The sequence below is a fragment of the Sinohyriopsis cumingii genome, chromosome 5, assembly GCF_028554795.1.
Source record: "Sinohyriopsis cumingii isolate HCF-2022 chromosome 5, ASM2855479v2, whole genome shotgun sequence".
Lineage (NCBI taxonomy): Eukaryota > Metazoa > Mollusca > Bivalvia > Unionida > Unionidae > Sinohyriopsis > Sinohyriopsis cumingii.
The window spans coordinates 107,936,109-107,952,045 of NC_142965.1; the positions used below are offsets into that span (position 1 = coordinate 107,936,109).

The 15,937-nt window shown below is 33.7% G+C and overlaps 1 protein-coding gene across 1 annotated transcript; it reads left to right on the forward strand.

Annotated features, from left to right (window-relative positions):
• Positions 1-293: 293 nt before the first annotated feature.
• Positions 294-13,739, forward strand: LOC149799959 (COP9 signalosome complex subunit 9-like). The gene is made up of 3 exons (XM_089959460.1): positions 294-446; positions 7,298-7,370; positions 13,002-13,739. The coding sequence occupies exons 1-3, from the start codon at positions 327-329 to the stop codon at positions 13,037-13,039; spliced, it is 231 nt and encodes a 76-aa protein (XP_089815586.1). The 5' UTR covers positions 294-326; the 3' UTR covers positions 13,040-13,739.
• Positions 13,740-15,937: the final 2,198 nt, after the last annotated feature.

Below are 15,937 nucleotides of genomic sequence, written 5' to 3' on the forward strand. Positions count from 1 at the left end.
CACGCGGATTTTTTTCTTTCTTTTTTGTGGCCTTCGCTCCATACGAAAATTCAGTTCTATGATTACAATATATAACTACTATAATACATATATGTATGGCCCACGAACTTTACATTTTTGGTCCATGTGGCCCACTGTGTTGAAGATTTTGGACGACCCAGACAAAGACTATTACTGTGAGGTATACAATCTAAATTCTGCGCTTTCAAAACAGGAACTAAATCGATGAGGCTTAATTGTGTATTGTCAGCAGAACTGCAGTCAAGTTGTACAGCAGCTTACTTGTGTTGAAATAAATACTATATGTTCCTGTTCGACTCAGTTTAATGCACATTAAAAAAATTGTTAGCATCCTCGAAGAAAACAAATATTTCACGATGAAACCAGCAATTGTCGCCGATGAAATGTTCCCTGAGGGAGCAGGACCATACATGGATATAGAGGAGGTCAACATTTAATATGTCAATAATAATGTCTTTAATGACTTGTAATTGAAATGGCCTTCCAGTCTTGGTAAATCGTATTCCTACACTTAAGAAAACGACGCTGCTATTTATGTTATGGGCATCAGGGTCTTACTGCCTGACTAACGGCGCTGTGTAGCCTGTTTTGATGTCGACTAACATCGTAACGAAAGTCAAATTTTCAGGAATATCTCACACAACTGGCAACTAAAATAACGACGCTTTTCTACAAAGTAAAGTCATAATGTTTAATTCAAACTTTACTTACTCTGATGTCTTTTCTCTAATAAATTCAGATTCTCACAAAAGAAATGGACCTGTTTTATAGCACTAAAACAAACTTAACATGTGCTATGTCTTACATTGTAGGACTAGGTAAATCAATACATCCTAGTCCTACACGTAAGACCTCAATGTAATCCCACAATGTAAGACAACACGTTAGTTTTGTTTTAGTGCTATGTCCCAGACGCCCAAAACATAAATATCAGCGTCGAGGTCTTGCATGTAGTACTAGACCTCGACGCTGATATTTATGTTTGGGGTATCTGGGACATAGCACTAAAAACATTAATAATATGTGATATGTCTTACAATGTAGTACTACTGTACATCCTATTACTGCGTTACTACTTTAGGAAACGTGCCACAAAAATATTCACTATCCATTTTTTTTCTTTTTTCCCCCTGCTGCAACAGTAAAGAAAGTGTGAGGCATTGGCTGTATCAAATGATTTTCATTTCTTATCAATGGTCCACCAAAATGACAGGTATTCCTATTTGACCTTTTACGAGAGGCTCTTTATTAAAGAGAAGGCTGTATGGCCTCTGGAGTTAAGATTACTGTAACCGTTCGTAGTATGGTATCAAAGGGGTGAAATGATGTTTTGTAAAGGCAACACAGTTAATACAAGTTTTCCAAATTAAATTCATAAGTTTAATTAAGAGATTTGTAGGCCCAGATCATAGTAGAACCATTAAATGATTATGAATTTAACAATTCTTGTGTGATATTACATAGCATATTTGTATGGTACAGGTCACACGGGTCATGTATGCGCATTTTCTCATTTTAAATTAAATATAAATTGTTCTCTTAAAATTTAACACTGATTTTCTTTAACCAAAGTCTATTCAGTCCTGATTATTAAATGCTCTGCACCTTAACTGTCACCAGGAAACTTCCAGATGAAAATTATCTATTGTTATGGACTTTTACAATGTTGGCCATGTACTCAGCTTGGGTCAAAATAAGAGTGCATCTAGTGCAATCGTCACAATTGAGGGTAGTATGAATTTGCTTATCAATATTTGTAGCTTTCATTGTGACATAGCACATGACATTCAATCCTGATTAGGTTCATTTCTTCCAAAATGTCTATGTACTTTAACATTGATTTTGCCATATATGCACATCTTTGGGCATCTAAAAAACGACCTTCCAAAGGAATATGGATGTATATGAATCTGAATGAAATGAATACTTGCCACTTAAAGGTATGTAGAATCAAATTCTTAAAAATGATAACCATTACTGTAATAGTCGGTGTTGAATGCCTACATAACCAGTGTGACTTGTACTATAGTTAACACCAGCCTCCATAAACTTAAATTGTATGCTTCATGTTTAGAAAGTATCTTTTATGAATTTGAAGGGATGACAAGATTATTTAAGTTACTTTTATGCTACTAATCTAAGGATTCAAAATGAAATTTAATGAGTCTGACAGGATACCTTTAATTGGTCAATACACAAGAAAGATAAAAAATTTTTTTACCAAATAGCTAAAGTCATATCACCAGTTTTTGCATTGTTTAAATTCAGTAAAAGCAGAAGATGTATTTTTTGACATTGTGCATAGTTAGATTTTATGAATGAAAATTATAAATAAGGGACTGGATAAATCAGATCTAATGACTTAAATGTTTACATATAAGAGAAATATATTTTTTTAAACTATAAATAGAATATTGCTTTCAAATGTTTAGCTTGATGGCAGTGTGAACTTCTTTAGTACACATCTATAGATGGGTCATTCAGATGTGACACATGATCACAGTTTTCAGAAATGCTCAGATGCCATAGTGATACCCATGATGCTGTAATAGGATGCCATAGTGATACTCATGATACTGTAATAGGATGCAATAGTGATACTCATGATGCTGTAATAGGATGCCATAGTGATACTCATGATGCTGTAATAGGATGCCATAGTGATACTCATGATGCTGTAATAGGATGCCATAGTGATACTCATGATGCTGTAATAGGATGCCATAGTGATACTCATGATACTGTAATAGGATGCCATAGTGATACTCATGATGCTGTAATAGGATGCCATAGTGATACTCATGATGCTGTAATAGGATGCCATAGTGATACTCATGATGCTGTAATAGGATGCCATAGTGATACTCATGATACTGTAATAGGATGCCATAGTGATACTCATGATGCTGTAATAGGATGCCATAGTGATACTCATGATGCTGTAATAGGATGCCATAGTGATACTCATGATGCTGTAATAGGATGCCATAGTGATACTCATGATGCTGTAATAGGATGCTGTAGTGATACCCATGATGCTGTAATAGGATGCCATATTATATTGCAGCAGCATAATATGGTTCATCATACCACCTTGGTCATTACACCAAGACAAATTTTCACATAAAAAAATATTGTGCTAAATTCTAACTGCTGGTAAAACCTATATTACATTATTTTATTATAAATAATGAAAATTTAAGACACTCTCAACTAGAATTGTCCATTTTTTTAAAAAATTTCTATAAACTTCAACAAAAATTGACGAAGTCAGAAACATTCAAATACACTTTTGAATTGACTCTGTAAACATGTAGTTATAAAGTTGAGGTTACATGCCATAATGTTAGTGACCACTATTTAGTATTACCCAAATCCATTACCAGTATAGTGTAAAGACATTTGTGCCTTGTGCTTTCCTGTACATTGATAGTGGTTGTTTCAAAATTACTTTGAAATATTTGGGCTTTGTGACTATCAGAAAAGTCATTCTGAGGCAGAATGAGAACCATGTCAAGTGTCAGACAAGTACATGTTTACTACATAAGCCCACCCCCCCGCGAAAACATTATATATATATATATATATATATATATATATATATATATATATATATATATATATATATAGCATGCTCCATTATAACATGAATTCGGCCATAACATGGTTGTGGTATGGCTCCCAAAATTTCATACACATGTAGTTATCTTGTACAGAATAAATAAAATCTTTCTTAAAAGTATTAAAAAAACATAAACAATTTATTATCATTTAGGAAAGAGACCATTGTAGTGTGACTCCTGAAATTTATTATGTATTTTTGTCGTACACAAAAAAATAGGTTTTTCTTCTTAAAAGTATACAAAATAATGTGTAAAATGTTTATTCAGGGATCGTGCAGGGCTTCGCCAGTGTGGCAAATTGTGAATTTTTTTCCTTATTGGTGGCAAAATATGCCATCTCAATTTTTTTTTTTTTGGCAACATTGTTGTCTAAACTTGAATATACAACCATTGGTTCAGAGTGGAGAAATTCAGAGACCGCATGAAAGGAAGCCGCAAAGTTTATATAAAATGCACTGAAATATATGTTGTTACATAAACAAATTCATTGATCATATTGACTAACCATCTTAACATTGCATTGTTATATCTGCTAGCATGAGTGTATGTTATGAGATATCCGCTGATTTTTTGTTGTTGACATTTCTGGTAGCGGAGATCAGCCGGATGAGGCATAATCTCAATAATCTATCTTTCATCGGATTTTTGGCCACTCGCTAGTAATTAATATATTTACATAGACTGGCATTTGTATGTGGATGGTAAGTAAAATTCCTCTTCTTTTCACTCAGAATTAAATCCTTCAGAACACTCATATTTTCTGTAGTAATCCCTGTCATCAGAACAGAACACCTGCGTCTCTATCTTATCTTGACCCTTTTTAAATTTCTGACCCATGTATGGAAGGCAGCACCACTCCGCTACCACAAATGTACTCCCCCAAACAAGATCATACTTGTTGGTCTATTAAATAGGCAGGGAGGAACAGTAACTACATACAATCACCCAAATGACAGCCAATTACTTTTTTAAAAATGCACCCAGATAAAATAGTTTGCTGACATTTCAAAGAAAACAGATTACCTTTGAAGCACCGGTTGTTATGAAAATGTACTAAGCAGATGGAAAAAAAACCAGTCTCAACCATGCAATACAATTATTTGATGTTGCCGCCTCAATAAGAAATGGTAATTTATTTGGTTCTCCAAAGCTTTCCTTTAGCGGTGACTTCAATAATGCATGAACCCTTCATTAAAGAAAGCTGACTACAATCTTCAATAAAAACAAAGAACTTTTCTTCAAAGGAAGTCAGTACCAAACTTAAATAAAACCAATGGAATCTGATGGATTGTTTCTTTTTCCAACATGACTGGAACATTGGGTTATTGTGCCATGAAAGTTTTCTGTTTGCATGAAAAACGTTTATACTTACAAACACTACCAATGGCGATTTAAAACGCAAACTAAATTTTACAAACTTGGGACGTATTTAAAAGTAAATCTGTTTCATCATTTGTTACGTGATTGTGCTATTTTTTCCCCCACTGAATTCAGACCTATATGACTTGTGACAAAATTGTTGATTATTTTAAATCTCTGTGTGTGCATATTTTTGATGGATTTAATTGTATTGTGGATTCAATGTATATGATGAGATTTGCGGATGAGTACATGGTGTTGATACTCTATTCATGCTATACATTAGACATGTATATATAAACAGTATACACATATATGGACTTGATTTGTGTTTACTAGTTCATTTAATATAGCAGTTTTAAAGAATGCTAAAACAGAAAGTGGCATTTATTGCACCCTTTAATTATTGTAACTTCTGAAAGAAATGGACAATAAACAGCCTGGCAAATAGAGTAAACAAAATTGGCTGCAAAATCATTTCATGTTAGAAAATATAATCCCTTTAATTGTATCTACTCAACTGTTTGTCAAAGCATTGTCCAGTGGGTGCAAAATCAGATACTCTGAGTAAATGATACTTTATATTTGTGAGAAACACAAAGGGTAATTTGTAATTGGAAAAGGGCAGTTTGGGGGGTAAAAGGCCCAGCATTCTGGAAAAATTAAAAAAATGGCCAGGAATGCAGAAGGAAAGAACTACATTTTGAGACTCCAACTAATCAATCATTTCATCAAATTTACAGATTTTAATCAGAACATGTTTGAAATTATACAGCTGTCCCTCATTATAATGCCGTAGTCGGGGTATTGTAAATAGTATAATTTATGAAGCAGTGGTATAGCCGTAAAGGGTGTTTTAAAAAAGAAATGAAAATACAAGACTAAGTTTCACTTTGTTTTCTTTCAACCCATATTGTTATACATTAGTTTGAATTTGGTTGTAGGATGCATAGTCGTACCATGTTGTATCATGAATCGTGTTATAATGGGGGAGATTTCTGCTAAGTTTGAGCCAAGTCTGTTTACCCATATTCATTTATCAGCTGTTTAATTTATAAGATATTCGGGACTAGTTTCTTTTTTCAGTAGGTTGCTCATCACCATAACTATGGTCTTTTGTATTATGACTGAAGCAAGACCAGACCAGTTATGAAATCAGTGCTAAATGAGTTTATAATAAAATGAAACCAAGTGGAAAGTAGATTGTGTTTGGCTCATTCATACTGACTTGCATGGAAGGGTAAAACTTTTTGTTTATATCTTTTTGCTTATTGGTCCATGACTTGTTTCCTTCTCCCTCTGTTTATACCTATGCCAGACTTTTCCAAATTTTCATAAAGCTTAATCCCATTCATTGCTACTTTGACTCAAGTAATATGGCTTTTATGAGAGGAAGACTAAAATCCTGACCCGTGATCCAAATCCAGTATCACTGATCTTTTTACTCTGAAAAATCCAGTTCTTAAAATTTTCCTTTTTCATCTAAATCTATTACTTATATCATTTTAAATCAAATATTTGCACTTTCTGCTTATACCTTACGGATGGGTATATGACAAACAGTTGTCACACCCCTTGAAAGAAGGATACCATCCTTGCCACCTTAAGTCCTCTCTGGGGCTGATTGTACATTGTCCTTGTCTGATGCATATCGATGCATAAGGGGCAATTGAAATCACAGAACAACTAATACAAGTTGACTGCACTATATTTATGTAGGATTTACCCATAATGATTAAGTGCACATAGTTTTCCATGTTCATTACAAATTAAAATGTAAACTCCCAATATATCAGTCTGCACATTCCATGTAGTACTCTAAGGTCTTCTACACTAATTGAATCTAGTACTTGTTATTACATCCTGTTGTAGTGTCAAAGAAAACCGTACCATTGTTTTCTCTGGTTTTTCATGGCGATTTGCTTACCAGTGAAGAATTTTATATGTATTCAATAGATAAAAGAATTTAAGTCTAAGCAGAAAATGAAATGTTCATATGTTCATCAAGTCCATTTTCTTGCATTTTGTATAGGATGACACAGGAAACTGGTGTAATAGACTGGTTTTGGAATGGTCATTTTTACTAACAATGTTGGAATGGAAATATGGAAAGAAATTAACAAGTATAGTGGTGCCTCAAACTCAGGAGAATTTGGAGTATCAGGCAGAGACAAATTTAGATGTATGTTTAATAAATGACTACTTTATTTAAATAGTATTGTCAATATGTATTATTTGTTCTGTGGAACATGATTTATCACAAATGAGTACCTAAAGTTGATTTTGTATTTCAGGCTGGTGGTTCTAGTGCACTTCTGATGGATTTGGCTGCAAATGAAAAATCTGTCCATGCAGACTTCTTTAATGGTGAGCCAGTCATTGAAACACTTTTATTTGTATCATGAAGTTTATTAAATTTAGCTAAAAGAATGCACCTGCTGCCCTCCTGTGCATGGTAACAAATATCTAGTTATAATCTCAAAATGTTTGAACACAAGATGATATCTGGAGAATACATAAAAATTGAACATGCAAGTAAAGGAACCAGACGGAAGAAAATTCTTGTAGTTAAATTTGTCCAGTTAAAGTGAGAGAAAGTAACACATTTTAATATACAAAAAATTAAATGTGTGTAAAGCTTCATTTTAAATATGCAGTATCCAACAAAAACAACAGCAAGAAGAAACATCCGATGGCAATTATTTAAGAACGGAAATACTGGTAATCAACATGGAAATACTGGTAATCAATGTGGAAATACTTTATATGTACCATATTTAATATGCTAGTATTGATGGGTCCATAAATCGGGCATAATTTCTTACTCCACTCACTGCTCAAATAAAATATTTTTAGACACAGGCTCTGGGCTAGTCACTTAAACTCACAAGACCGAAATTCCACAAGCTTGGACAATAATTTCCACATGCCCCAAATTTCCCCTTTTTTAATGTTGTCACACAGTGTTGCAATAGCTACAGTTTGAATAGAAATTCATGATGGTTCAAAGGGGTTTGAAGGAATGGCATCAGGATATACTTTATTGTTGAAAAGGTCAGCAAAAAGATTCAGTGTAACTTGCACATGTTGTTAATTTATGTTTAGTGCAAACTGTGAGTGTGAGACATGATTGGGACTGCTTAGTGTTTTAGGGACTAATTACTTAGATAACTCGTTTTTGTGGTCTTTACTGAGTAACACAGGATGCAACTACAAGGTTGCTAGTCATCGACTGTAAAGGACGCGAGTCACTTATATTAATGAAAAATTAAAACTGTACTTTGTAAAACAAGTACCACTCCAGTGGCCTAGTGGTTTGAGCATCCACCTTGGAAGTGGGAGGCTGAGGGTTCGAACCATAACCGAGTCATACCGAAGACTTACAAAAATGGTACTAACAGCTACCTCGCTTGGCACTCAGCATTAAGAGGTTAGTGTTAGGACTGGTCGTTCTGGTTTCAGGATAATGTGACTGGGTGGGACATCATGCTACGTATCTGAGGCATGATGCCCCAGTGCTGGTCATCACTATAAGCTGTCACACTGCAGACATCGTAGCGATATGACTGAAAAATTGTTAAAGCTACATTAAAATTCATAATCACACACACACACACACTCTCACACATATAAAACAAGTCTGTGTCAAGTACAAAGAATATGGCTACTCTAGCTCAGAAAGACAAAGATTTATATCCAGTTGAACATGAGGCGGCTACCAGGTTACTTGTTGCTCCTATTTCTACTGTGAGGGGTTCAGGTCCCAGAGTCTGATCAAAGCAAACTTACGAAATTCTATAGGTATATCTACCCTGAAAAACTGAATGAGAATTTGTTGATGTGCCCAGTGTTGAGAATTTTTATATCAGGAAGGCATTTAAGAAATGGTCTTGGAAAAAAATGAGGAAGACATTGATAAAGTGTCATTGACATTGTTCATAAATACTAAGCAGTATTTTGTATTATAAGTTAAAAAGAAGCATTCTTATTCATTCTTGCTTTTCAAGTGACTGTGATTTGGATTTTTAATGTAGCTTTAACAGGACTATATCATGACTATGTGACGAAACAGGACTATATCATGACTATGTGACGAAACAGGACTATATCATGACTATGTGACGAAACAGGACTATATCATGACTGTGTGACGAAACAGGACTATATCATGACTATGTGACGAAACAGGACTATGTCAGTGGGGTTGGTAGTACAAAATCACCATGCTTCAATCTGATTAAAATCAGATTTCAATTTCATGTAGGACAGTGGTGAACTGATTTAGATCACAGAGGCTTGTATCATTGCTTACAATTTAACTATCAGTAATACATGTAGTATTAGTATTATTTGTATGACTGAGAGTTAAATTGTTGGCAGCGTTATGAGCCCCTGTGATTTAGATTGTGCCATGTTATGGCAGGTAAGTCAGAACATTTTGAAAATACAGTTACACATTTCAACGACTGAAACATTTCCTCAGGCAAATTTAATTTTTTTGGACAAGCCCGATGGGCAATCTCTCTAAGAAAACAGGGTGGGCCCGATCAAAATTTAGAGGAACCCCAGGAGTCAGACTTTCTGATTTGTTTTGCACTGCCACTTCTCAGTAACTTGTTGCATTGTCTTTCCCAAGTGAAAATTCTCGTTATGAACAAAGAATGAAAAACTGTTTGAATTGTTAACACTAGATTAAAATTGGAACAATTTCTGAGTTGTTTTAAATGGCAATTCATATTGTATCTCGGGAGACGGAAGACTTGACAAAGGCAATGCTCACTTCTCATCAGTTTGGTTATGGGTAATTTCATACCACTTTATATCCGAAATGTTTTATTTCTTGGCACTTTGGTTCATTTCACATCTAAGGCTGCTAAGGGACCTGTATGCATTGTGTATGCCTTTTGGTGAACTGTCAGGTTGTTTTGTCCTTAAATATTTGTGGAATCCCATGTCTAGTCCTATGAACAGTCCCAACAGCGCTCATTGTCTGTGTCCCATAGGTTTAGGAACAGTCTTGGACATGTATGGTAATTGTCCATGGAAAAAGTAACCCTGTTCCAAAATGTTGCATATCATGTCCGTAGCCAGGTCATATATTTTGCCATTTTCACTTAAAGCTACACTAGTTTTTCCAACTTACAACTAGAACTTATATCCATTAGTGAGTCAAAGACCATATAGGACTTGATCCCATACTTGATGGGTTTATCTGGATTATAAACTCTGAATGCCAGTTTGCCCCCATGCGGGATCATCCCCTCATCCAAGCACAGGTACCTGTTTGACTCAGATTACATAGTTTCATTTAAAGTGAGTAACAAAAACTGGTTAAAAAACTAAAGACATTTATTTGGAGTCATCTATGTTCCTCCATAAAAGTAAAGGCTTTCTACGCAAGATGAAATTGATATTTTTGTGTCCTAGATTAATGTCTTGTGCATTGCAAATAATGTTTTTAATGGGAGATTTTAATGCTAGAATCTATTATGCATTATTATTTAGAAAAGATGAGTTCCTTCTCATAGACTTCAAGTTTGGGGCCAATTATGTTTTTTCAGCCATACCAAGAAAATTCTTGATTAGTATATACTGCCTAACAAATGAGTATACAGTAGGTTTCAAAATTAGTACGACTAGGAAAATACTGATAAACAGGTTTAAAAATAATGATCTTGTGTAGAAATAATGATCTTTTGTAGAAATAATGATCTTGTGTATAAATAATGATCTTGTGTAGAAATAATGATCTTGTGCAGAAATGATGATCTTTTGTAGAAATAATGATCTTGGTATATAAAATGGAAGATGTAGTGACAATACAACTTTTCAAAATGCATCTGTTATTGACTATTCATTTGTTTCTAAAACCACTGAAATATGATGATAGTTTCTGTATACTTGAACATACCTGCTTTTTTACAGTTGTCACTCCTTAATAATTACTAGATTTGTTTTTACTACAGAACTAAGCAAAGTTTATTTGTTGACAACAATACATTATCACAGAAACCATGATGGCAAGAAAATAGAAAGACTTTTTTTTGTGACAATTATTGACACTGATAAACAAGAGATAGCAAAGAAGACTCAGTATGTACATAATGTTATACAATTAGAATGACATCAACAGTCAATGTTCATAAATGTCATAATTATTTAATGACACTGCTTCAGAATATTTGTAACAGATAATAGCAGTCTCATTTGTAATAAAATAATGCACAATGTTTTGTAACTAAATGCCATTTGCCTGCAGAAATATCACCAGATAAATATACATAACAATAACCAAACACAAACAAATATTACCCATCATATACAGAGTTTATATGGATCAATCAGTCTTATAACCTTTAATGCCATTTAGCTAGTGCATATAGCAAGAGCATGCTTTATTTAGTAATACATTTGCATAATATGATGGTTTGTCTCATTCCTTCAATGCCATAGTGATTCTACAAAACAGAGTTCTGCTTGTGCTTAATTGTGACATCATACAGGGATTTGTTTCTGTATCAATTTGATCATAGTCATTATTCTTAATGAAGAGATTAAAATATTCCAGGGGCTCTTGAAGTTGTTCAGCACGTGCCTGCAACCCAGGTGCATTCTGTTCTTGTGGTTTTATCACCAGCTTTCCACTTTTCCAAAATATCATTTTCCCTGTCACCAACATCTCTTCCATCATCTTTGTGAACACTGTCCTTATCAGACCCTCTCAACCTCACTCTCGGTATCCTCACCCTCCAACTTGTGCAAGGAGTTTTCTTTATAATTATACAAACTACCATGTATTTTATATCAGTGTATCCCATTGGCAGCCAAATCTCCTGGCAGATTTGTTACTTTTCTTCCTTTATTTGTTGGTTATGTATCATTTACATGTAAGCATGAAACTTACTGGACCATCTAGGATATGGTATTCTTTATAATACTTTTAGCATGTCCTTTGGCGATTCAGCATCCTTTAACGTCATTGACAATTTTTTTATGGCTACCACATACAGAAGAGAGTGTATTATGACCATATAAATATAGTTACCACATACTGGTAGATTCATCCACACTACAATGGATAATAAAACTTTAATAATGTTCTAAGAAATAATTAATTATTGTAGCAGTATGCACTTAGTGTTTGTTTTAAATGGATTTTACAGCATGTAGAGATAATAAATTTATTTATTTGCAACAAATAATAACAGTCCCTTTTGTAGTAATATAATGAACAATGTCTTAGAACTCAGTGCCTTTTGCCTGCAAAAATATCACCTTGAAAGAAAATATACATAATAATAACCAAACACAAACAAATATTATCCATCAGGTATAGAGTTTATATGGATCAATCAGTCTCTTATAATCTTTAATGCCCGTTAACTATTGCATATAGTGAGCACATGCTTTATTTAGTAATACATTTACATAATATGATAGTTTGTCTCATTCCTTCACTGCCATGGTGGTTCTGCAAACCAGAGTTTTGAAATTTTCCTTATCATTATACACAACCGCCATATTGTTTTTATCAATGTAGCCTATTGACAGCCAAACCTTCTGGCAAATTTGTTACTTTTATTCCATATTTTGTTGGTTATGTCTCATTTACATGTAAGCATGTAACTTGCTGGACCATCGAGGGCCATGTTCTTTATAATATTTTTAGCATGTGCTGTGATATTTGGTGGAGACTCAGCATCCTTTTACATCATTGTTGGAAATTGTTATGGCTACCGCATGCACAATAGAGTGTATTATGACCATATAAATATAGATTCATGTAACTTAAGACATATATTATTGCTTCCACACTACAATGGATAATGAATATCAAATAAAATTTTAGAAATTTTTAATTTTTGCAACAGATTGCACTTACTGGGTAGTATTCATTTTGAATGGATTTTGATAGCATGCAAAGATAATAAATTTGATGACTGGTAAAGCATGGGATGGTGTAACGTTACCTCAGTTTTGATGTTTATATATTTTCAGATTTTGAAGACCTGTTTGATGATGAAGATTTGTCCTAGAGGAACTTCTCATCACTAGTTAATTGTGTTCATGCAAAAGAAAACTGAAGAATGTTTGTTAGATTTGCATGTTTCATCATATTGCCAGATCGAAAACAAGTACAGAGTATTGACTAAGATAAATATTTGTGCACAGTGACTTCCAGTGCTTAAAATATATACCCTCAAATAAGTCAGGTCCAACGGCAAACATTATAGACCCAGATCTGCTGATTGGCAAATCAGGGTCTGTCTTTGTTCTACTGTTTACTCCTGTAGACCCAAAGCTACTAGCACTTTCCTGCAACAGATCTGGGTCAATGCAGTCTGCAGTTGGACCCGAGTTATATCAAAGTATGTAGGGTACATGTATACTGGTAACATATCAGTTGTTGTAGGTATTTATTTGTCAGTGTCAGTTTACATTTCTTTATCATAAATATTCTTGCAAATTTCCACTTTGACTTTTGCAGTCCAGTTCTTACAACTTTCTGTTAAATAATATGTAATTAATTAAACGCCTTATAAAATCAGCTTTCATGCAGTTGTTACACGTACATGAATTTTAATGTTTCTCATCAGGAACTGCCTTTTTTTTCTCCAAGTATGAACAGATTTTACCTATAAGAAACCTTCTGCAAAGACACTCATTACATACATTTATATTATCATTTTATGTGTGATATTTATTGACAGTAATAAAGATGGGTTGATACATGCACCTGACATGTTTTTCTCTTTTTCTCTCAGTTCATTCATAGTTAAACCTACATACTTTAAAAAATATTCAAATTAATATGGATTCTTTCTGCATGTATAAATGCAAATTGCTGATATATTTTGATATAAGGAAACCAAACATTAGACTGGGCATGAATGGAGATGTATCTGGCTACAAACCCACACATTTGGTTCATAAGCCAAGATAATCTGCATTGCAGGGGTTCTGAAAATTGGCATGTAAAAAAAAAGTAACTTTCAGTGACCCGACAATTATTAAACTGTTATAAAAGTACTATGATTGATTTTGTTATTATTTTGCATGTGTATATTTTCTGATTTCTCCTACACAAAGTTAATAAAGGTAAATACAGACTTCATAATTTGCGGGCTGGTTGAGTTTACCATGACGAATTATAATGTACAGTACTTATGCAGAGCGTCACTTAAATCCCAAACATAGATACAAATTTTTCTTTATTCATTGTTTCGACGAAATTGCATTCTTCCAGATAACAATTCAGCTAGTCCTTAATAGCTGTTTCAATTACGTTGAATCATGCGCTCACAAGTTACTCATTTTCAATGATATAAGCGATCCTACAGAGGTAATATTTTTAAAAAGGTATGCACATTTATTTGTACAAGGCACATAACCATCATAATTTACATGTTCACAAAGAGTGGTAATAATAAAGGCTAAAATCCTCATATAGATCAACTAAGATCAACATCAATCAATTTTAGTTTTGTGTTTTAGCTGAACAAATATAACTTTCCACACAATGGAAAGCTTGATGTTTCAGTGTCTCCTATGTTGATAGTTGGCAAATTTGTCTCTTGTATTGTGACAGCAGTACAGGCCAGTTAATCATTTAAACCCTGAAACTGGCTTGTGATAAGAGGGAATTTTGACTGGCAACTATACCAGTACATTTTAACATTGGTATATACGGTATAAAAATGCCAGGTGTTCACTCGTGTAAGTTTCTTTTGTGGGAATGGAGCTATAGCATATGGAGTTTAAGCATTCATAGTGATCATTCTTGGGATTGAAATTAATTGTGGATGATTTTATTGTTGTGGTTTATTTTTTTTGTTGTGGTTTATTTTTTTATTATTATAGAGGTAAAAAGAAATCATTAATTTACATGATTAATGTTTAAACTTAACATTCTATTTAATGAAAAAGCAAATTCTTTATAGTAAAATAATTATTTCGTCCAAACAATAATTCACAGGTGATACAACAGAACATGTAGGACTCAAACAAAAAATATTTGGACTTTAATACCACATGTATTACAGCCCCATCTTTTAACAGATTTATGTGAAAATGAGGAGGGATAGCCAGTATTTAATTTTCTGTTACTAAGAATAGATTTGGTTTTTAATAATATGCACTTCTTGTTTAGCTCTGTTGTTTTTAATCTTGAAAGGCCATTCATGCTATGTGAAGGGACATAAATTCTAATCATGGCATGTGCAACTTCCTCTAAAGTGCAGATTGAACAGCAGTTTTTAAATGTAACCATATGATGTAAATGTAACTAGATAAAACGGGTTGTGAGCTTGTAGACTGTAGTTTGTGCATACCTGTTCAAATTCTTAGCAGAAAAGGACTAGACACAGAGTGATTACATCCCTTTAGAAAGTTTGACAGTTCCCATGTGGTACATTTAAACCAGTGGTTCCACAACCCCAGGTTGCAACCCAAATTAAGGTCAGGATGGTGTTTTGCAAGGTTGCAGAGGGTCGTCAGGATTTTGTCTTAGGGTGGCAAAATTATCAAAATGTGGAAATAAGGTCACGAGGCTCAGAAAGATTTCTTTTAGGGTCATGGTCAAAAAAAGGTTGAGAACCACTGGTCTGAACAATATAGGCTCTTTTCAGGAGAAAATGTTAATCAGAAAGGTAATTGCTTAAAGATTTTCTCCCTAAATATATTTTGAATTTATAAATGAATTTGCAGTTAAGAGATAAAGAGGAAAAAAAACCTGAATCATTTATACACATATTACATGTATATAGAGAGGGATAGTGGTATTTGCGTGTGATCATATAAAACCCCCAAAATATTCCCACCTTAACTGTCCAGTATTATCAGTACTTTGATTCAACTGTATTTTCGAAGATGGTCTTCTTGTTGTTTTTGTAGGGTTTAACGCCATTTTTCAGCACATGATAGGCTATTAGGCT